Source organism: Sminthopsis crassicaudata, chromosome 6 (genome assembly GCF_048593235.1).
Source record: "Sminthopsis crassicaudata isolate SCR6 chromosome 6, ASM4859323v1, whole genome shotgun sequence".
NCBI classification, from domain to species: Eukaryota; Metazoa; Chordata; class Mammalia; order Dasyuromorphia; family Dasyuridae; genus Sminthopsis; species Sminthopsis crassicaudata.
The window spans coordinates 162629391-162653116 of record NC_133622.1 but is presented as its reverse complement, the minus strand read 5'-3'; the positions used below and the strand labels follow the sequence as shown (position 1 = coordinate 162653116).

The window sequence follows — 23726 nt, the reverse complement described above, 5'->3', positions numbered from 1 at the left end:
GGGTCAAAGGGTATGCACAGTTTGATAGTTCTTTAAGCATAGTTCCACATTGCTCTCCAGAATGACTGGATCAGGTCCCAATTCCACCAACAAAGTATCAGTATGTCATTTTTCCCACATCCCCTCCAACATTTGTCATTATCTTTTGCTGTCATCTTAGTCTATCTGAGAGATGTGTACAAGTTGTTTTAATTTATATTTATCTGATCAAAAATTATTTAGAGCATTTTTTCATATGACTGTAAACAGTTTTAATTTGTTCATCTGAAAAGTGTCTGTTCATATCCTTTGACCATTTATCAATTGGTGATTTACTTGAATTCCTTATAAATTTGAGTCAATTCTCTATTTTAGAAATGAAACCTTAATCAGAGCTCTTGTATGTAAAAAATTTTCCCAGATTACTGCCTCTCTTCTAATCTTGTCTGCAAAGGTTTTGTTTATAAGAAAACTTTTTAACTTAATATTTTATCCATTTTGCATTATATTATGTATTCTAGTTCTTCTTTGGCCCCAAATTCCTTCTTCCTCCACAAATCTAAGAGAGGAGACTTTTTGTTCTTCTAATTTGCTTGTAAAATCACTTTTTATGTCTAAACCATGAATCCATTTCAATCTTATCTTGGTATAGATTAAGTACATTCTCCAAACTTAACTTCATAAATGAGGAAACATATTGCTGTACTCCTTGTTCCTACTTCTAAAACAAATGGTTTTATATCTTGAAAGAGATAGCTAATCCCCTTCCAATTTAGTCTTACTACTTTCTTGTTTAGTGTTGTGAGGTTTGAATCTTACTCTACTTATTTTTACATTTCTCATTTTTGTGTACATTTAGCACAAACTTGCCTCAAATTTCAACATACTGTAGATCTGATCATATTCTCTAATTTCAAATTTTTCAGGTTGCATAATTATAGATGTCTTTCCTTTATTCTTGATGAAATCATGTTTATAAATGTTCATAGCAATTCAAAGAGCACAATATAATGATTACTAATTTGAAAATTTCAAATGCAATAATCAATAAGACCTTATTTATGAATCAAAGGACTCCATAAGAGGAGCATAGCAAAATCCTAAATCCCACTGGCTAATCTCTTGCAGTTTAAACTACATTTAAAGCCAAAAGATGTATTTACATTATTTACAATAGTATTTTGTTCATAATTTTAAGGGAAGTTGTTAATATTGAAAGTACTATAGGCAATACTCTAGAAATCTTTATTAACATACCCCAGTAGGCCCTAGTAGTGACAACTAACTGAATAAAAGGTACGTTAGAGTTGTTCACTTGTGACCAGGAAGATTTATAATGCTCTTGAAAGATGACATTTATCTCCTGACCAGTAAGTCCTCTGAGTAATATTGTCCCTTCATGATAAGTCAGCAACTGTGACAAATGAAAAACCTGAGAGACAGATGTTCTGGGCAATTAATAATCAGTTTATTGATTAGTCAAGCAACAAATTCTTGGTCAGTTTCTTTTGGCAACCAAAAACAAAAGCTATGGAGAGCCTGAAAATTTTCAATAATCCCTGAAAGGGAATTACCTCAATAACTGAAAATCAATTTTGATTGGTGGCTATTTAATAAGGAAGTGGACTAGATGCTTCTTGCTCCTCCTGCGCAGAATAAGGCTTGGTCATGAGACTCAGCCACTTCGAGCAATCCAGAAAGGGGAATCCATCTCCATCCAGACTGTTCTGGTTGGTTTTGTCCCTCATGAACTGGGTTGCCCTAAATTCTAATGGAGGAATACAGGGACAGGGGCAAGAATAGACTGGATTTTGTTTACACTTTAAACAGAAATAACAGTTCCTCGTTGGGTGGGATCCAGCCCAAGATCAAAGAACATGTTCCCCAAAAGTCAGGATTAATCCCAATCAGTCATGTCCTTCAGAGACTGATCTTTCACAGAAGAATGAAGAAACAGAGGATAAAAGCCCTGGATTTAATAACTGGTTATTAAAATAATAGAAAAATATTTTCATATCATCCCATTTAAGATTGAAATAACAATTTGTGAATTAAGGGGATATGAGAGTAAATTTAGCATTTGTCAATGTTTAAGTGTCAGGCATGTATACATATATGTAAATGTATATATTCACAGTGCATATATGCCAAATATAAATGCATGTAACAGACATATAAACGTACATTGATGGATATATGCATATATTTGTGTTTAAATGTCTTGAATTTATATAAACATATGATAATTACATTATAAATTTTTGTACATTAAATTTCTGGCATATATACACATATATGTGTTCCCATGTATATGTATGTGTATATATAAATATGTGTGTATATGTATATTTATATATTTCACCATTTTTTTATTCTATTTCTCTTGAGGACTCTCAGTGTGATATGGAGAATAAGAATGTTGGATTTTCTGGGTTACAAAGTTTCTTTGTAATTTGTCCTATAAAGAAGGTGTTTCTGTCATGTTTAATTTGAATATCAAATTTGAGAATGAATTCGTTTCAGAATTTTGGGTTTTTATTTGATTTTGTTTTTACTAATTGTATCAATCTATTTTTTTTTTAACAAGGATGGACTTCCAGTCTCCAGAATACCTATTTATAACAACAACAGATAGCCAAAAGAACAAAATTTCTACATGTGAATAAAATTAATTTCTGTATTTTCACAAGTCCCAGGTTCACCAAACATGGTGGAAGTGTCCTCTTCACCTTCACAGACTCTCTCTCATTATAAATGATTTAGCACTATGTATGTATCATAGAAGGGACACTGGGAATAAATCAGTATCTTTTCTGTGCTTCAATCCCCCTGCTTCCTAACGTGTGCTATCCTCTGGTTCATAAAATCAAGGTATGAGAATAAATATGTCTTCAGGCTTTAGCTAAGTATCTCTGTATTTTTTCTCCTGTGCATTACAAGAAAATATCCAAGCACTTTTTTAGTCTCCAAAGCCTTAAGAATCATTTACAAGAGATTTGTCCTCAGGAAGGGAAAGGCCTGAGATGGGGAAAGGGCTCCTTCACTGTGCCCTGCCTGATATCATGAGGCAATTTACAGTACGACTGGCCATAACCACCCTTGGGTCTAAGGGGAGAATGGGACCATGGAGTTCATGGAATCGATACGTAAGGCCTTCAAGTCAATTCATGGACAAAAGTTCCCCTGCTGTTTTCCACTAATGGTCTCCATACTGGACATTCAACATCCCTGAGCCCAGAGCAATTTTTAAACTCCAGTGCATAAATCAATCAGAAAACTCTGGATGTTTACAAGAAAGTTTTGGGGGCTGATTTTGGTTTTATCACTCTCGGTACCCCAACACTATGAATTCGGGGATGCAATGGCCTTGTCAGAAGGCATTTGGGCATCTCCTGTAACTGTCAGGAACTTTCTATAAAGGAGGAAGATGGACATGGTTGCCATGTGTCTGAAAATTAGTCTGTAATTTTCCTCAGATTCCAGATTTTGGCATGATAGGCTATAGTTGCACTCATCATACCATTACTAAAATCACCAAAGGATGCAGGAAGATTATTAAGAATATGAATAAAAAATACTCAAAAAATAGTTGCTATCAGATATATTAGCATTCATTTATTCTTTGCTATTTTCTGCCTCCCCATCACCTCCAGAGATTTACTTGTATCCCAATATGGATTACTGATTTGTCAACATAAATACATTTATCAGGTTCAAAGTGAATAAAACATTCAAATTAATAGCTCCAAAGGATTTCAGTTCACACACAAATCCCATTGCTTACAGTTAAAGCAGGATGTGGACATTTTTTGCATTAATATGGATAATAGCAGGTATCCCTATATCGCCTATGTTGCAAAATACTGACAAATATTAGATTTCAATCAGCAGAATTCAGATTTCAAAAGGTCAGATCACCAAATTCCTCATCTTAATAACAGCATAGGCAAGACATTTTGATTACTTCCAGATATTCCCAGTTCTTATGAATTACATTTTGTTCATGTTATACTCCATATTCTTGGAGATGGCATGCAAAGTGCAAAGAAAAAGTCATTAAAAGATCTGAATGAATTTAAGATCAAATCAATGCAATAGACTGCTATCAAATTAATAAAGCCCTTTTCACGGAGAGATTCTGAATGGGGCTCGGTATCTTTAGTTTCTTGATAGAGGAAAGTTATTTAAATAGATGAGCTCATATCCAGATATAAAAATTATAAAATCTGTATTGCCTGACTGAAACTTAAAAATCCAACATCTATTTTTCTAGGGAACCATGAACTGAATATCAATTAAAATAAGGCATCATTTCTGATTTCAATTCATTTTTTTTGGTTCAAGTTTATAAAGATGTTAAAGATCTGGCTTTTTTTTCCTATCATTTATCAGATGAAGGCCCTAATTTGCTAAAGGATTCCATAGCCCACAGCCTGCTACAAATCAGGGTCTGATTTATTCAGTCTTATTGTCTAGACTTAAGAATGTGAGGGAGAAAATGTTAATGATTCTGATTAAATTTAAAAGTGTATCATGACAACGGGTTTTTCTAGAAAGCCAGCAGCCAAACTTTTACCAATATAGTACTAATGAATACCTTGTACTGGTCTCTTTGTAAGTGAAGAGCCCTACTTATTCTACCTGTTGATGGAGAATTCAAAATTTTATATCCAAACCATTGATTTAGAACTTCAACTAGCTAATGTCTATTGTGTACCTAACTTTTAAGGTTTCCACTTATGTTGTTGTGCATTTTTTTTTCCAATCATGTGCTACTCTTTGTAACCCCATTTGAGGTTTTCTTGGCAAAGAAACTGGAATGACTCCAACTCATTTAATTTATGGGTTATATGTATTAAAGGGTTTTTTTCACAGTTTCAAAATATTTCTATATTTTAAACTGAGCTTCAAATTTATACTGTGCTAAGTCAAAGTTCCTGTGGATTATAAGAACCCTGTTAAAATTTTTCAACAACCATGTTCCACATCATCCTCCTACCTCTACCCCCTCTGTCTTTTCTGAATTTCCAAATGTGCGAATGTCTTGCAACTTAGACTATGTTAATGTATTTTCCCCTATATTTACTAGGTAATCCAATTTTTTTAATCTTTATTTTTCTGCTTCCAAACCAATACATTCCAATTGAGTTTTTAATCCTAACTTCTCTTTATTTTTTTTTAAACTGTTAAGTAAATTAGTACACTTTCCCAGCCTTTAGACTAATAGCTTTCATATCTAAATATGTAACCCATAGTAACTAGACTTATGCTGCTTGCAAAACATCTCACATAAATCATACAATTTTGCTACTGGGTCATCAGAAGTAAACCACCAATTACCATGTGCAGTTTCTCTTTTCCATAAGGCATTTTCTAATTTGCTTTCTTGCTCAAGTACTTACAGCTGCAGGGTGCATCCTATTCTTTTTTCTTTCTAGTTTCCTTTGGGTTTTTAAACAATTATAGCTGTATCTATTTTTCCTTTATATCAATTTGCTTAAAAAGTTGAATTCAACCGAGTGATTTATGTCTGCTTCCTCTCTCCCAGTGATCTTATCAGCTTCCATAGATTCAACTCTCATCTCTACAAAAATGTCTTCAAAAATCTGTCTTCAGGTTTCATCTCTCCTGAGCTAACTACCTAGAGATTTCTGCATGGATACCTCAATAGGATCTCATATTCAAGATGATACCCAATTATCTTCCCCACTCAAACCATTCATTCTTCCAACCACAGCTATTTCTGTTGAGAGAACCATCAATACTTCATCAACCCTTCAATCTCCTTTCAAACCCATATCTAGTTGCTGGCTAAGTCTTGATATTTCGAGTTTTAATACAATGTCTTGTTATGTAATGAACTTGGACTTGAGTTCAAATCCCAGATCTCTCATTTATTACATAATGTAATACCTTCCACATAAATGCTTTATAAACGTTGGTTCCATTGAGTTGTCTCCCCTCTTCTCCATCCTTGGTTACCTCATTAAGAATTATCCCTCTCTCTGTGTGCCATTGGTCCCATTCCATCCCACCTTCTCCAGGGCTCACTTCTGAAGTACTCATTGTCCTTCTCTCATGTCTCTTCAGTCTCTCTTATAACTCCCTCCTTTGTATCTCACTGTAAAAGGACCAAAACAGTCACGAGGAAATTGCCCAATCCAGTGGCCTTGGTTAATCCTTATCTTCCTTGATCTCTTTTCAACATCTGACAGAGTAGACCACCCCTTTCTGCTACATATTCTCTCCTCCCTTGTAGCCATTGTAGACCCCTCATTCTTGACTCTCTAAATTGTCCTTTTTGTTTTCATTGCCAACTTCCTCAAACCTTTGGGGTCCTCAAAGTTCTGTATTCAACTCATTTTGGTACACTCATTTTTCCTGGGTAACTTTACTCTCTCAGGGCTTAACTAGTACCTCTTTGTATTATAGATGACTCCCATTTTTGTATGGCCACCTGTGACCTCTGTTCTGAGCTCCAGACTCACATCTCCAGCTGTCTATTCCATTTGTACCTGTTACTATATCCAAAGGGCAGTTAGTGCTCAGTGGACAGAGCACCAGCCCTGGAGTTAGAAGGTCCTCCTTAAATTGGATCTGACACTTACTGTGTGACCCTGGACAAGTCACTTAACTGCCTCCATTTTCCCATCTGCAAAATAAGCTGTTGGATTTGAGAATGATTTGGGATATTATCTGTATGGACAATAAACTCATTGTGATCTAAAAAATAAAATAACAACAAAACAAAAAAATCTGTTGTTGTTGTTGTTTTTAACTCTGGGCAAGTTCATAAGTTCTTCCTGGTTTTCTCTTTACCTACCAGGGTTACCTGGGTAGGGTCCCTGCTATTCCATGGAGCTATTACCTGCTAAGCTTTTGAGCATCCAAATGGTACTGGCTTTGGGATCTTGGAACGACCCTCTGGCCTCCAATTCTATTCTCCATGCCTGTTGATCAAGTGATTCCATTACTAAGACCACACCCCATAGGTCGTTAGCAAAAAAAAAAAAGACAAAAAATCTTCATGGGCAAAAGCTATCAACATTATTCATGATAAAGGGGGACACAAAATGTTCCCAACAATTAAAGGATGACCAAATCACATGGTGTTTGAATAATGGTATATCATAGAAGTGTGGAAATTACCAATAGGAGTTTGAAGGAAAATATGGGAAGATTCATATGGAATGAGAAGCAAGAAATTGCCAAAAGAACATACACCTGAGTACTCCTTTGGGACCGAGTGAAGATCTTCCCTTATTCAGGATTGTTGGGAGTCAAGCAATCCATTCATCCAGGGAAGAGCTAACCTACAAATCTTGATTAATGATAAGTTTGAGATAAAGCAGGATGTCCAGATGTCTTTAGATATATGAAGACAGGTAGAAATGAATAGTTCAGAACAGAGGTCAGTCAGGCCTGAACACAAGATAACTACTCCTCTTCCTCTATGAAAAAGCTGCAGAGATGTATGAGATTAGTGAGAGGGGAGACAAAACAAATCTTAGGGGAGCACTCCCAGAACTAGCAGGAGACTGAGAAGAGATTTTTGAGGTTAGAAAACCAAGAGCATTGGGTCTCACAACCTACCCAGCCATAGATGAGTCAGCTGGGACAAGAGGATGACTAATAGAAGTAACATTCATTTGGAGCTTGGTTCCCTGGTCACCTTACAGGTGGGCAGAAGTCGGATTACAATAGTTAGGGAGACTGCCATCAGGCACAGACAACTTTTTAAGGAAATTGGAATGAAAACTAGAATCAAGACAAGGTACCCCTTCATCAGAATGGGGGTGCCAATAGTAGGCCAGTTGACAGTAAACAAGAATGGGATCAAAGACACAGATCCATAGGGGTTTGGTGTAAGTAAACAATAAGGATATTTTTATGACCCAAGGTTAAGAGAAGCAAGTAGTATTGAATTTTAAAAGAAGCTGGAGAGGGGTAGATAGTTGGCACAATGGATAGAGCACCAGCCCTGAAGTCAGGAGGACCCCAGTTCAAATCTGGTCTCAGACACTTAACTTCCTGGCTGTGTGACCCTGGGCAAGTCACTTAACCCCAATTTGCCTCAAGGAAAAAAAAGAAGCTGGAGCTAAGAAAAGTAAAGTCATATAGCTTCAAACTCAGTGAAATAATGGCTTAGGTCTCTGTTTCAACGTGGGCAGCAGAGGTGGGGATTTCAGGGGAAAGAAGAAAAGTTTTAGGATGACATGGGAAATAAGATATAGCCTCAGATTAAAAGGGCAGTAGAACAAAGGGCAAGTCCCACAAGCTCGGACTTAGGTACATCTCTCCTAGTTGTTACTGAAAAAAGAAACCTAAATTATAAATGAACCCAAATGAATGTTAACCACTGTTATATTTGTAACCAGACTTAAGACAATGACCTTAGAAAAACTTTCAAGACAGACTATGCCAAGTGTTTTTTATTCGATGTTACAGTAAAATACACATTTATAACATTCAAAAGGGACTGCTTTATAAAATTCTAAAGTTTATTTAGACAATAAGATAAACCCTAGTCTTACAATACAGCCCTTAAGATAAAAGTTTTAATGTTACACACAGTTCTATTAAGAACTATTTATAGATTCTGGATGCATAGCTTTGCTTAAGAAGAAGTGGAAGGAAATTATACATTCTAATGAACATCAATTTCAAAGCAGAATGTCATCTGAGTCCTAAATAACATTGAAGGAATATCCAATCAATGGAAGAGCTCCAGTTTTTGCACAATAAAATTGATGACAATTCTAGTCCCTGTAAAGGGAGTTTATGTTGTGATATGACCACAAACATCTCACTAATGTTTGTGACAGCATACCAACGAGATACTAAGGAACGTCTCCTATTTAAGAAACAATGGTGAATCTTCTGAGGCAGCCCTACGCAGTCTAGCAAGGTTGATCACTGCTGTCTAGAGGAATTCGACGTCCTCCATCTTGAGCAGTATTATATGACTCGCAGCTCTTACACTTCATTCCTAATATATGGAACTGGACTGTAGAGCGGGCACTGCAATCATTGCAGAGAATCTGTAACAAAAAAACAATCAAAAAGATGTTCAGGGATAGAATTTTCTTCCCATGAGCCCCAAGAAATATACAAATGTAATTCTAAAAGACTTTTGGAAGATTTTTCTTAACTGAAAGTCCCAAAATCTCACTGACTGATTTCAAAGAATAATGAATTCAGAAAATCTAAATCTGTAACTGATCATTTAGTTATCTTTTAAAAATATCTTTTCAAAAATGAGCCTAAATCCTAGCAAGGGTGCATAGCAGAGTGAACAGGAAGCCTACTGGGCTTAAGACACGGGTTCAAGTCCCATTTCTGATATCCTGGCCATGTGACTCTGGGAGTTAGGCTTAATGCCTTAGGCAACTCTTAACTCCTAAAAACTCCAACACATTTGCACATCCACAGGTCCAGAGATACATATGCTCATGGGAGGTTTAAAGGACTTGTCCTGCAGCAATCAGAGACAAGGAACTAGTCATCCTGGCTCTGAGTTACACAAAAATACCATCAGCCTACCAAAATGTCAAGAACTCTTTGATTTTTTGGACTGATGTATTGTCTTTCCTCTACATAGAAAAACTAATAGAATATCCTCACACTTAGCCATTAAAATTTTCCTACTTCCTTTTTAACCAAGCTTAGAGGTTTCTTGTCAAGACTCCATTAAACACCAAAAGAGATGAATAAATAAAACTGGAAATGACTTACTGAACTCCATTACAATTGGAAAAAGACTTTGGGAATTTTTTTTTCAGTAACCAGAAAAAAAAATTCAACTAAAAACAAAACAAAAATCAAAAGTAATAAAGCTCTAAAGAACATTCAAATCTGGCAGCATGTTTGTGCCTTTGATCAAATCAATTTGTCTCTCCTGACCTTAGAAGGCTTTCAAGAAACAATGCTTGTTCTTTAGATGTATCAAATCAGGTTCTAGGCCTTTGTGCACAAGCATATAATTCTATTTTGCAGCCATTCAGCAAAGTTCAGGATGGAGGCAGAAGAGGAACTAGTGTCATCTTTATGTTAGGACTCTTAAGTCTATCACAAAATCCTAAAATATCTCAAAATACACAAGGAGTCTGTTTGGGGGAGAAAGAGCTTTAAAAGCTCTATTTTGTTCTACCAAAAAAATATTTATTAGTGTAGTCAACAAACACAGTGAGATCATATATTTCAGTCATTCCTAGCAATATAAATTATGGACACAGGGGACAAAATCCTGCCATTTATTTCCTTTTATTCCCTTTTTATATTTTTCATCAATAAAATCTCAAGATGTGTCAGATTACTCTGAAAAGGATTTTTAAGAGGTCAGAAAGCAAATAATCTTGAGCAATGATGTAATCTTTACAAAGAATCACAAGCATCTGTTTCAGAAGAGAAGGAAGAAGCAAGATTTTTTATCAATAGTTGTTAATAGTTTAAGAATGATTTTAATACTCACTTCTACTGTCATATTTTGATATTCTGTTGGCATTGGAGTTTGTGCAACTTCATTATCCAACTGTCGCCAATAACGTGTCATATCTAGAGCAGAGTGCATACATAATGGACACCTGTAACCTCTATAAACAAGAAAAAAAAAATAATTTTACCAACACAGGATCTGGAAGAGTCTATAACAAAAGTTAGACCAGCCTATTTTCTTTGGGCACCTAATACACAAACTACCTATTCTAGGATAGGGGAGTCTGCAAACTGCCTTCTTCCAGTGCTTAACCACTTTTAGGATAAAGGTTCCTCCTCACATTGCTGTATTTCTTTTTATAATTTATACCATTCTTCTTCAGTCTTCTGAAAATAACTTTTTCTACAAAATAACTACATAATAACAACAACAATAATGATGATAAAAGCTAACATTTATATAGTACTTATGTGCCAGGGAATACACATTTTATAATCATCATGTATTTTGAGCCTCAAAACAACCCTACAACATAGATGCAATTATATTCCCTGGCATATAGATGAGAAAACTGAGGCAAACAGAAGTTAAATGAAAGTCTCACACTGAATTTGACCTCAAGGCTCGGGTCAGCACTGTTGTCACCTGGCTGCAATACAAGACACCTGAGTTATTCATTGCCTTTCTTTTTGCTTGGTAATAAAACTTACTAAATTATTCAGTCAATAACTTCAAAAGGACAAAATAATAACTTAATCACACAAAGCTGATTCTCAAACTTCTCACAATTGAAATGCCTCTCAGTTCCACATCTTGCACCAAATTTAAGTATCTGTTTTCTATCTATACAGAATTTATTCTTATCAGGTCTGTGATTACTTCTCACCATCAAGTCTTCCTACCTGGCAGGGAATGTATACTAGAAAACCCTGCACTGGGAATTGGAGATCAAGCTTCCAACTCTCTCACCAGGAAAGTCACAGCTCCCTTAACAATTAAGCAAGTCCCTTTCAGTTTTAAGGCTGTTAATAACCTAACATATTTAGAAAACTTTCTGCATGAAGGATTCATGAGTGCTACCAACAGCTCTCTAATGCAACCTTTTCCTTGCACCACAGCTATATGTCAAAAAACAAAAATAAAACAAGAATGTCTTAATATGAGGGGAAGTCTTTGGAGATGAAATGCACTGGAAGCATGGAACAGAGACTGGCCGGAGTTCTGTGTACTTGCCTGTCCCAGACAAATAAAGGAATAGCCTGACCTAATCAATCTCGATCTGTCTTTCTCTCAGGATGTAGAATATCACCCTCAGAGCCCCAGGAGAGTCAAGATGTATCAAACTGCTTAAATGTAGTATTGACAGAATGTATAATACTCACTCTTTTAACATTTCTTCATAACACGTTCTGAAAGAAAAGAAATTTATTTTTATTAAATTAAAATTTATTCAATTTTTAAAAAGAGACTTATTCTTTAATACTTCATAGGAAAACAAAAACAGTCCTTTTACCCACCTGTGTAAAAGATGCCCACATGGTAAGACATGAGCAACCACACGAGATGTATGAATGTCCTGCAAAGGAAGCAAGTATTACTGTTAGCTCTAACCTAATGTAAAGATTCATAAGTATGGCAAAGCCAAGGGAAATAAGGCAAGAAGGAACAAAATTAAACTCACCTCCAAACATATGGGACAATTCTGCCTGGAAACATTCTCGATGCACTGTTTAAAAACAAAGACAAAGTATTTTTTTAAGCCACCAGTGGATCAAAAGTGTTTCAGAGCCATCAAAAAAGCAAAGGTTAACCATTGGCTATTATAAGAGCAAGGAGGAAATAGATTTCTCTAAATTGAAATATAAACTGCACATAGAAAGAAATATATACAAAGACATAGAAAAGGGAGAGGAAAAAGTGAAAAGGAGGGAGAGAAAGCAAAAGGAAAAGCCCCTGTGAAGGATCTGAACTAGAGAATAAGGGTCATTGAGTTAAAAAGAAGAGATACATGGGAAAGATACTGTAGAGGAAAGCTGGAGGGGAAGGAGAAAAGGGGGAAGAGAGAGTTTAGCCAAGATCTTAGCAAATTACAATTTGATATGGCTGAAAAAGAGACAAAAGTACAGGGTCATAACAAGCAAAATAAGGGACTTGAAGAGTAACAAGGTCTCTGAAATAGGGTGAAAGTTTAGGGAGGATTCAGGTGCAATGTTTTCTTTAAAAATTAAAGAGAAAAAGGCATAGAGCTCAGTGACAGAAGTCTCTTATCTGGACTCTTGCAATGGCCCCCTAACTCTAGTCCATCTCCAGATTCTTGCCTCCTCCAAACCATTCAATGTACTCCAATCAGATAAATTGTCATATCACTTCACTCCTCAAAGGTCTTCAAAGATTCCTTATCAACCTAATTAAAATAACAGCTTGTTTGGCCAGGCATCTGGGGCCTTCCACAACCAACTCACTTTTCTCACTAAATGCCTTCTTTATTCATACTCAAGTCACACCGGAACTCCTTCCTTATCCTTCCCCTCCCTGGTTTCTTACTTCTGCACATCCCTTCAGTTCCCAAAGCCGGAAATATCTTTTAATCCTTTTTGAACCACAGCCTCTTTATTCTCTCCCATTACCCCTAGAACTCATATATGACCATTCTCTGAATCCTATCTAGAACAAGGCTTTCACAAAGTTTTCTCCAATTTTACTACCTTCATCCCCAAAGAATTTGTCTCTCTAGGTGTCAGCGTAATGTGTTCCCAAACTCTATGTCCTTATAATCTATTCTGTATTGCAGTCACTTGTGTAGACATCTTAGCTGTTTTATTAGTCCCCTAAGTGTTCTTTTTTGTTGTTTTTTAAATATTTTATTTTTTCCTCATTACATGTCAAGACAATTTTGAGTTCCAAACTTTTCTTACTCCCCTCCAACTTCCTAAAATGGTAGGCATGTAGCACATGTACTACCTATATCAAATTGCCTTTCCCTTTTTCCTTTCTTTTGAATTTAAACTCTGCTTCCAGGATGGAAGGAGCACTCAAGTTTTTCATGCCAGGAGCTGCAGGCCCTGGCTCTTTACCTAATGCTGAATTGATGTTGCCCTGAGGCCCACAGGGCTGATCCTGGGCTGAGAAGATGAAGTTTTATCTGAGGAGGGTAGTGGGAGACCTTGGGAAATTGACCGTTTACTTGGCCTTGAGCCAGGATCCCAGGATCCTGATTTCTGTATTTCCCCAGGGCTACCCTGAAGCACTTTGGTGATCTGCTGCTGAAGGTTACATGTTTGACCAGGGTTACACTGATACATGTGGCAGTTTTCTAAGCTAGTGTCCCCTGGCTATGCTGAGGTATGGGGAGGAGTCTTGGTGTCAGAGTTTGCCTGATTCACTGCACCAGACTCAGGATCTCTTACTAGTTTGCTGAGGTTGGTAGGATGTTTCCTGTCCTAGATTATGTTCCCATTTAAACAAGTGAGAATGACCTTTCTTGCCAATATTCCAAGTTTCCTGGTCTAAAAGACTGCTTCACTCTGTCTTTGCGGGTTCTGATGCTTTAGGATTTGTTTTTGGGGCACTATTTTATATTTTTTAAATTTTTTTAATTATCTTTATTTCTACTCTGATTTTGCTCTATTTCTTAATATATAGTCTCAAATAATAAAATCTTGGTAGATGTGTATACAAAACTCTGAAAATTTGCTAAGTCTCCAAAAGTAACCAATTTCTATACCTACCTTGTGATGCCCTTCGAGACTCAAGGATAGGCATAGGTTACATTTCAAACAGTGAAAAAATTCTTCCTTTGGACCAATCCTGAAAAAAGAAAGAGAAAGAGATGAAGGCTAAGGGAAAAAAAGCTAAGGTTAGTATTACCACAATTTTTTAAATTCCTTTTCACATTAAAGAAAATCACTTAAATTCTACCTCAAATTAAATCCTGAATTTTCAAAGCCATATGCCTTGAGAAATGAAAATTAAATTACAAAGGAAAAAAATTCTAACTATAGAATAAAAAATAGAAAAATAATATAAAGAGATCAACAGTCTTTTGTTATAACAAAAATACAGTAGCTTTAAGACTCTGAAACAAACCCAAACTAATTTCTATTTAAAGAAATATCTAAAATCTAGTGATCAAGGTAATTTCCTATCAAGAATGTCTATTTATCACCCAAAATTCAATCTCCTATATAGTGTTTTCATAGTTTCCATTATACTATACTTGAAAATTATAATTATGCATATAATTATAATATACTTTAGAATAGTTTTTCCACTATGCATTATTCCTATTAGGCTTCAAAGATTTTTTACTTTTATACATACAGTGATGCATCCATTTAACTAAATGCATGTCAGAATAGTATAATGAGGTCATTACTCTGCTCATCAAAAGCATTTATTACCTGCTTTTTCATTTCTTACACTCAACACTGATAAAACAACAGCCTTAAAATGAGTTAGAAAGCTCTAGGAGGTCAGGAAAAGAACTTTGCAATTTTCCCCAAAGCAGTTTATTTACTCCTCCTTTTCTTTTTTCTTTTTTTTTTTCTGAGGCTGGGGTTAAATGACTTGCCCAGGGTCACACAGCTGGGAAGTGTTAAGTGTCTGAGACCAGATTTGAACTGGGGTCCTCCTGAATTCAGGGCTGGTGGCCTATCCATTTCGCTACCTAGCTGGCCCTACTCCTCCTTTTCAATTCTGGACTCAGCTTCCCCCTCCCTGTCAAGTCTGTGCTAAAAAGACATACTGCTGGAAAAGCTCTCTTAAAGTCCATTCAAATGCTGGACTGCTGATATCTATCTGAGCAACAGACATTCATGGGCTTAGTTTTTGCTGTACAGCTGAGCAGGCCAAATTCCCCTTAAACATTTCCTTATTTCTCCAACACAACTCACAGCTTAGTGCTCCATGTAAGCTTCCCTGCCCAATAGGGATGGCTCTCTCAGGGATAGCTCCAGACTCTGGGAAGTAATTAGTGAAGTCCCCAAGGATATGAATCAGAGTAAAAGTTATTCTCCTAAATAAACTTGTAGGAAATATCGCCTAAATCTTAAAGAAAGTAAAAGGAGAAGTAATTCTTTGTATAAGTACAGGCAAATCATTTGCTTCCATTCTTCAGTTTTTTTAACTGTAAAATAAAGGGCTTGTACTAAATCATCTGCAAATCTTCTTATGCTTCTTAAGTACTATATGAAAAGAAGGAAAACAGGGTAATATGAATGAACCCTTTTAAAGTTACCTAGAATTTTAATGTTCAGCTAAATCTCATTCATACACAATGCTTGATATAATGACGAAACTTATTTACACAATCATTTCCGATCTTGACCTTTGGTTGATACATAACAATTGTTATCAGCAATATGCAAACAACATGTGGTAAGTAATCACTGAATTGATCATAGCACTCTAGACACTGTATAAGGATGAAAGTAAAAAATCTCCCTGGTTATTGCCCTTCTTCACACAGAACCCAAGTAAAATTGACCCTTTCAAGAACTGGCTCAAAGTTGACATTTTCCAAATTAACACTACTGATCCCCAAGTCATCTTATTTCCATATTCCCTCAGCCCTTATACTGTAATTTCCAATTTACAGTTCAGTTATTGTCATTCAGTCATACCCAAATCTTCGGAACACTGCCCTATGGACAACAATACACCAATATTGTCCTTGGGTTTTTCTTGGTAATTATTTTGGAATGATCTGTCACTTCCTTTTCCATGCAGATTAGGGCAAACAGAAGTTAAGCAGCTTGTCCAGGGTAACACAGCTAGTAAGGGTTTGAGGCCACATAGGAACTCAGGTCTTCCTAACTCTAGGCCCAGTGCTCTATTCATTAAGCCATCTAAGTACCTTTATGTTTTGCTCCATCTATCTAGCTCTGACACAGCTATTTATTCCCCATTCTCTCCTTCATATTTGCCATTGGGGTAACCCTGAGACAATTCTAGATTATCAACATTTTTCAGTCCCAGAATTTGAGAGTTGATAAAGAGAAATAGCAAACTATCTTATCTATAGACTGCAATCTGGGCCTAAGCTGACATGGCTAGATTTCAAGAAAGCAGAAAGATTGGTTGAAAGATTCTATAGATTAAAATGTTTCAAGGGAGATCAGCCCTAAAGGAATATATTGTTCAAGAATAAAATTCCAAAGACACAAAGAGAAAAAATGTCAATGAGGGGGGAAAAAATGGGATTTACCAGGAAAAGTTCGATGTGGATGCACCAACCAATTTCTATTTCAAAAAGAAATTTATAAAAGGCAGCAAGACTAGGTAGCAGAAGATGAAACTAAAAGGGCATAACATGAGTATATATGGTCCTGTAAAAAACTGTAAGCACATTCTTATGATAAAAAGTGTTAACCATCTCCAAAGAAAAAACTAGTAGAGCCTATATATAGATCAAAGATACTTTTTCTTTATTTTCTCTTTCTTTTTAAAGTCTTGTGTTTTCTTTCACAGAATGACTCATACAGAAATGTGTTCTGCAGACTACCCATGTATAACCTATATCAAATTACTAGCCTTCTCTATGGGAGTGGGAGGGAAGGATAGGAGAGATTTTTGGAACTCAAAATTTAAAAAAAACTGTTAAAGTTGCTTTTTACTAATAATTGCAGAGGGAAGGAAATATTAAAAGGAAAAAAACTACTTAACAGTGTTAAAACTCAGAGGGCAACTCAGAGGGCAAAAGAGATGAATAGGATCTTCAAACTGAAGGAAAGCCAGCTTGACTTCAATTCCTAGGAAAACTCCAAAATGGTTCAACAAAGAGATGATTAAGAAGCTATGATTACAAGGGGCTGGCATGGCTCCAGCAAGAACAGATCAAACCAGACTAACTTGATTTCCCCTTTAAACAAGGTCACCCTACAAGGATTAACATTTAAGGCATTAGTCTTGAAATAGTAGCAGCAAGGTAAGATAGTTAAAGTACAAGGCATGAGAGTCTAGAAGACTTGGAACCCGTATGGAAACACATTCAGTTAAATCATTAGGAGACCACAAACCACTCTTTTTTTTTTTTTTTTCCTGAGGCTGGGGTTAAGTGACTTTCCCAGGGTCACACAGCTAGGAAGTGTTAAGTGTCTGAGACCACATTTGAACTTGGGTCCTCCTGAATTCAAGGCTGGTGCTCTATACACTGCGCCACCTAGCTACCCCCACTCTTGGTTTGATAGCATGTGCTAGGTCAAGACCAAATGAGCATTTGCAGAGGAATGGGGGAGAGGGGAGAAGCAGCTGAAAGACAACCAGCAAAAACATTCATGGGGATAGTGCCCATGTGCCCACCTCTTCACCAGCTGCCTGGCAATAGGAAGATTGCCACCAAGGCCTGAAGGCTGTCACTGCCTATGATTCTGCTGAATCCCTTAATATGTACCTCACTTAACTTCAATCATGCTTTAGTCTACTTTCTGGTCTTTAATCACATTCTCCACAGATGCCTGGTCTCTCAAATGATCTACTCAAAAGTCCACCTAAATTGGAATTATTTGGGCCATGAAATGTTTTATATTCACCAGAGAAGTTCTACTTGCAAGAACTACAAGTAACATATGCAGGTTGAATTAAATGTAAGAAAAAACAACAATTAGCAAGTTTACAAGAAGCAACTATATAAAATGTGATTCTTTAAAGTATTCTATTTGGGAATCCTTATCAACAAAATCATGTTTAAGGCAATTTGGAAAATGATTTTTGAAGGAAGGCAAATTAGCTTCACAGCTGCATTAAGAAAATTCAATTTTGCAACTTTATATTTGGCCTCATTTTCTAACAGAATTAACCCAACTTGATTATCTACTACAATATTTACTGGATTTGTCTATATAATCTGTTGTTGTCAATTAGTCATCTGTGACCTTTTGTGATCCCACTTGAGATTTTCTTGGCAAAGATAATGGAACAGTTTGCCATTTCTTCCCCACTCATTTTACAAATGAAGAAATTGAGGAAAACAGGACTAAGTGACCTGCCTGGTATCACACAGCTAATAAATATCTGAGAACAGATTTGAATTCAGGTCCTCCTGACTCCAGGGCCTGCACTTTACCCACTATTACATCAAGCTGCCCTAGCTATAAAATTCATGTAGCTTTTCCCAAAAATTTAAAATCAAATTGCATGAATAAAAGATGTCATTACTGGGATATTCTAGAAAGTATGATGCAGTCTCTGAAGAGTTCAAAAATTATAGTAACAGCTTCCTTGCAACATACTGTACATTAGCTAAACATTATAAAGTCACATTACGTGTATAAAACATACCAGGGAAAACAAAAATTTCCTAGTAGTAAGATTTTTTGGTTATCAATGAAAAGGAGGATTTAAGTTCCACTTTCCAATGTGTAAAACTTTCCAATGTTTCAAAAGTAAAGAAAATATATGGGAAAAATAGCAAACTCAAATGTTTGATCTAATTCAATTCACAGTGACTCCCCTGGTTGGAAAAGTTTGAGGAAAGACTTATTCCTTCAGTGAATTACATTTGGTTCATTTTGATTACTTACAAAACCCTTTGTAATTTTCCCTATTATTATACAAAATCAATCATCATTAGCTCAATCACTCTAAAAGGTCTGAACTGTTTCTGAATTGTTTGAGTATATACCAACAAACTTAAAAGTAACTTGTTTATATATTTAAGTAACTAATATACTTAAGAGACATTCTAATTATTAAGTTTTATGACTTTCTATGCTAAATCAGAATTCTAAACCATTTAGTTTTAATTATTTTTCAAATTAAGAGGCAGAGTGCTTTTTAAAAACTGGTTATGAAAAGTACCACAGAAATTAAATATTTTTAATATTTAGTGAGAAATAAAATCACTTCAAAACAGTTATTTCTCAATGCTTCTTACACAGCTAGATATAGAAATATAAATACATATACCTTATTTAAAAACGTAAAACTATAGAAAATATTTAACCTCAGTTATTTCTTAATGTTTGGCCTGAAAGAATTTGTTTACAGCAGAAGTTTAAAAAATTAAAATATTAATGATTTTTAAAATGATGACCTTAAAAATAATGGAGGAAGGGACAATTTACATACAGTACCTACAAATTCCACATTTCTCACAATGGTATTGTTTCTTGTCTTTGTCAAACAGATGACAAATATCACAATAATACTCTCCAAACACAGTACCACATTCTTCACAAGTCTTTTGCGCCTAAGAGGAAATGATATAAATAATTAAAATAAATCTACCAAAACATGTTGAAATAGAATTCTAATAACCAAAATTACTAGTTCTTGTCAAAGTGAATTACTATTTTTAAACTAATTTTGATTTGCATAGAAACTAATTTACTTTTGTGATTAAAAGTACATCTTCACACAAAAACATCATAATCCTTTAAGAACTTTCAAATCATTTCAGGATTAAAATGTTTACAAAAGAGGAATATATCATAAATAGAGCCTTACATTCTGAAGTTTTCCACATTGTATGCACTGTACTTCTTTTACTTTAAACCGGTCCAGGGAATGATCTTCTTTATTATCATGGCATAAGCGGCAGATGTAAAGTTTACCACAGCAGGGAGTCTGTCCAGAAAAGAAAAGATTTCAATATATTAAAGGAAAATTTTCCTTTTTTCTTCCCATGAGAAAAGCAACTTTCTGCAAGTCTGTATTTGAATTCCACTGTGACCTTGGAAATCCCCTCAAACTATAGATGAGGGGCGTATCCCACCCCTGAGAAATTAGTCATTTTCCTTGGACTTTTCCCAACCTTTTAATACCAGTGTGAATATATGCTCTGTCATTAGGAACCATATGTGCCCTGGAAAAAACAATAGCAAATGTGGCTAAATTTTAAAAACTTCTTGTATTTTGGGATGACGATGCTCTCCAGAACTATCAGCTTGGAAGACTTCTTCTGCACACTGGCTCCCTCCTTTCAATAAGATTAATCCGTTCTAAATCTGAACAAATACACCAAGTTTAATTCAGATCTAACTTATGAAATAAATGGGCACATTATAGAACATAATTTCAGAAACTTCAATTGGAATGTACTCCATTAAGAAAGGGGTTGGGACAGAAACAAGATGCCAGAGAAATAACAGGGCTTGCCTGAGTCTTCTCAAATTCCCCTCCAACAACTTTAAAATAACACCTCAAACAAATTCCAGAGCGGCAGAACCCACAAGTGGACCGAGAGAAACAATTCTGCAGCCCAAGATAACTTAGAACATCAGCAGGAAAGGTCTGCCCCAATAGCATTGGAGTGGAGCCCTGTCCAGCAAAGGCAACGCCCAGGCAAGCCATCAGCAGGCCCCAAAGCAGAAGTAGCTTCCAAGTTCTCAGCACCCAGACCATAAAAAAGTTGGACAACTAGTCAGAAAATTACTATAGAAGGGAGGAAAGAAGAAAGAAGGAAGGAGGAAGGAAGAAAGAAGGAAAAAGGGAGGAAGAAGGAAGGCAGGCAGGCAGGAAGTCCTGATCTAGCCTTAAAACACTACGGAGCTGTGTGGCCCAAGGCAGCTCACTTGGCATTAGCCCGCTTCAGTTTCCCCAGCTGTAGGATGGGAATAATAACCACACCATCATTCCAATCCTTGTTAATATTCCTAAGCATTTAAAGTGTTACACAAGTGCTACACAGGTGTCACTGACAGACGCTGCGGGGGGTCTAGATTGGCTGTCCAGATTGGTCTTGTCCATCGCCAGCCCTGCACTAGAAAACTGAGCTCCTGGAGCTCTTTGGGTATCCCTGCACACAGCAATCGCTCCATAAATGCTCAGCGTTGCCCTCCCCCGCTGCCAAACCTCGCGCCTCCTCAGTTCTCTGCACGGCTCCCCCACACCCGGGCGCTACCATTATTCCACCCCTGTCCCCCAACTTTGGTTTTGGAACATCAGGGATCCCACGGGCCTTCCCCGGCACAGATCGCACCCTCGCTGGGGGATGTGGAGGAAGGGAAGGGAAGAGAAGGGGCAGCCTTCGCCCACAGAGATCCCTCCCCTCCAATTTGGAGAAGTAGCTCGCCCACTCTTCCCCCCGGCCCCTGTCACCTTGAGGAAGCATCCGCGATCGTAATGCTCGCAGCCCCGGCGCCCTCGCACTCGACCGCCGCCGCCGCCGCCATCTTCGTCCCCCGCGGTAACCTCTGCCGAAGCCATCTCCTGCTCCTCCTCCTACCCGGCACCAGATCCGAGTCCTCGGTGGAGTCGGAGCCGGAACTGGAGCCAGAAATTTGCCGAGGTCACTCTAGGGCACAGCTGCCTCTACGGCCCGGCCGCGCAGCCGCGTCGGGCTGAGGCGCCGCGGGGCACGTGACCCAGCCCCAGATAGCCTACTTCCGCTTCTCGGGGAGACTCGGCGGAAGAAGTAAGAACCGTTTCGCTCCGCCTGTAGAATTCTGCTAGTAAGACTTTACGCCTCCCCTGGAAGTGTGAATTTGTAATCAAAGCAACCGAGAGCCGGCCCACCTATCCCATTCATTAGAGGTATGTGAAGTCCCGCCCCCAACTTCGTATTTCTGGGAAAGCAATGGCTGAAACTGCAGAGCCATCTTGCGCGCAGCTACGGAAGAGCCAACCCAAGCCTCCGAACCAGAAAACCCTGCCCCCTTTTCTTGACAGGGATTGTCGAGAGCGCATGCGCGGGAAGTTGATTTGGGTCCTAGTTTCTCAACCAATGAAACTCCGCCCCCCTTTTTTTGACTGAAGCAAGAACTGCAGAGAGAATGCCTGGGCGGGGTTTGGGATAGGGCTGGGGGAAGAGGGGATGTGACCTCCCCTGCTCAAGATTACTCTTGAGGGTCGTGGAATTTCTATCCTCTTAAACTTTCCCTACTAGGAAAAAAAAAAAAAGAAAGAAAAAAATCATCTTCTCTGTGTACTTATCTCCCTGAAATTGTCATTTGCTTTAGGTTTTGGTGACACTGTACCTATTTGGATCTTTGTAACTGACTGATAATTAATGCTAGTTGATTGATCAAATTCACATCAAAGTGCAGGAGGAATAAATCACAACCACTCTGAGGATTCTCCAAAAAGAAATATACATTATGTGCTTACTATACTTTCTAGAATGAAGTATATCTATAATCATAGTCATAAGGAAGGTTAATAGAAGCCTGGAGCAATTAAGAAATTGTGGGGGTGGATTCAGCCAATCAGAAAGAACTTGTGGTTTTGAGAAAACCACAAACTTCAGATAACTAATCCAGCCCAAACTAATTGGAGTCAATGACCACTTGACCAAATCACTATTGCACATGCTTAATAGACTAATTGAATATTAGACTACACACCCTGTGGGAGTTTTTCACCATTTTAGAACAGGGAATATATGATGAGGGAGGAAACATGTAGTGGTGGGCATATCAGAAAGATTATAACTCAGAGAAAAGGAACCAATCCCTCTTCCCAGAGAAGAGAGGACCCTGGCCTGGCCAGAAGTGTTAAGACGATTCCTTAAGTTTCTTTTTCAATAAATTTTCCCCATATCTGATTTTTAGTGTCAAGCGTGTATTTCTAACAGTTCATTCACTATTTCTCATCTAATTTGTTGCAACAGCTTTCTGACGTGTTCCATTCTCTGTTCCCCAAACAATCCTGCAAACTTGCCGGAACCATTTTCCTCAAGCACAGAGCTGACCATGTAATTACACTGTTCAATCAATCTCTATTGCTTCTAGGATAGAACCATTAGTTCCTCAGTTTATCTTTTAAAACCTCCCCATGTCGGGGCAGCTAGGTGGCGCAGTGGATAGAGCACCGGCCCTGAAGTCAGGAGGACCTGAGTTCAAATGTGACCTCGGATACTTAACATGTCCAGCTGTGTGACACTCTGGGCAAGTCACTCAACCCCACTTGTCTCCGGATAAAAAAGTAAAAAAATAAATAAACCCTCAATATGTCTTTCTAACATCAGTTGATATTATACTGCTTGGCATAATATTATTATATTGTTATATAATATTATTATACCAGACATCCAGTCAAATGGCACCTTCTCTCTGTTAACAGGTTAACACCTGTTATGGGCCAAAACTTGAAACGAGGTGCTTAGTTCATACCTTTAAAGGAATTCACACCTTTGGAGAGCATACATAAGGAGGAGATTCACAAGTCGGGCAGAACTATAAGAAAGAAGCGCTCAGGGCCAGATTCACAAGCCCACTCTTGGACTTCCAGGAGATTCACAAGTCAGAAACCCACAAGCCCACCACACTTAAGCAACTGGCCACTCCCTATACACCGAATGAACTCTCCTCCTACTTTCTACTTCCCAGAATTCTTTTCTTGTTCCTTGATCCTGCGAATCTAGCTTTCCAATTTC

General features: G+C 37.3%; 1 protein-coding gene across 2 annotated transcripts; it reads right to left on the bottom strand.

Annotated features, from left to right (window-relative positions):
* Positions 1-8383: 8383 nt before the first annotated feature.
* On the bottom strand, positions 8384-22008 carry RCHY1 (ring finger and CHY zinc finger domain containing 1). 2 transcript variants are annotated; one of them, XM_074272698.1, is made up of 9 exons: positions 21452-22008; positions 19859-19978; positions 19486-19601; positions 14143-14221; positions 12096-12140; positions 11932-11990; positions 11797-11823; positions 10451-10571; positions 8384-9020 (listed from the first exon to the last, which is right to left on the bottom strand). In XM_074272698.1, exons 1-9 carry the CDS (start codon positions 21557-21559, stop codon positions 8880-8882), a joined length of 816 nt encoding a protein of 271 aa, XP_074128799.1. In that variant the 5' UTR covers positions 21560-22008; the 3' UTR covers positions 8384-8879. The 2 variants fall into 2 exon arrangements, with proteins under 2 accessions (XP_074128799.1, XP_074128800.1); XM_074272699.1 differs by lacking the exon at positions 11797-11823 and having other exon boundaries at positions 11911-11990.
* Positions 22009-23726: the final 1718 nt, after the last annotated feature.

Bases quoted from the DNA above. Each gene is read 5' to 3' on its own strand.
- RCHY1 (XM_074272698.1), bottom strand. From the start codon at position 21,559: ATGGCTTCGGCAGAGGTTACCGCGGGGGACGAAGATGGCGGCGGCGGC. The intron at 10,572-11,796 runs GTGAGTATTATA...TCTTGTTTATAG, and splicing joins TATGAAGAAATGTTAAAAGA to AGGTTACAGGTGTCCATTAT. The intron at 9,021-10,450 runs GTGAGTATTAAA...TTTTTGTTACAG, and splicing joins ATCAAAATATGACAGTAGAA to ATTCTCTGCAATGATTGCAG.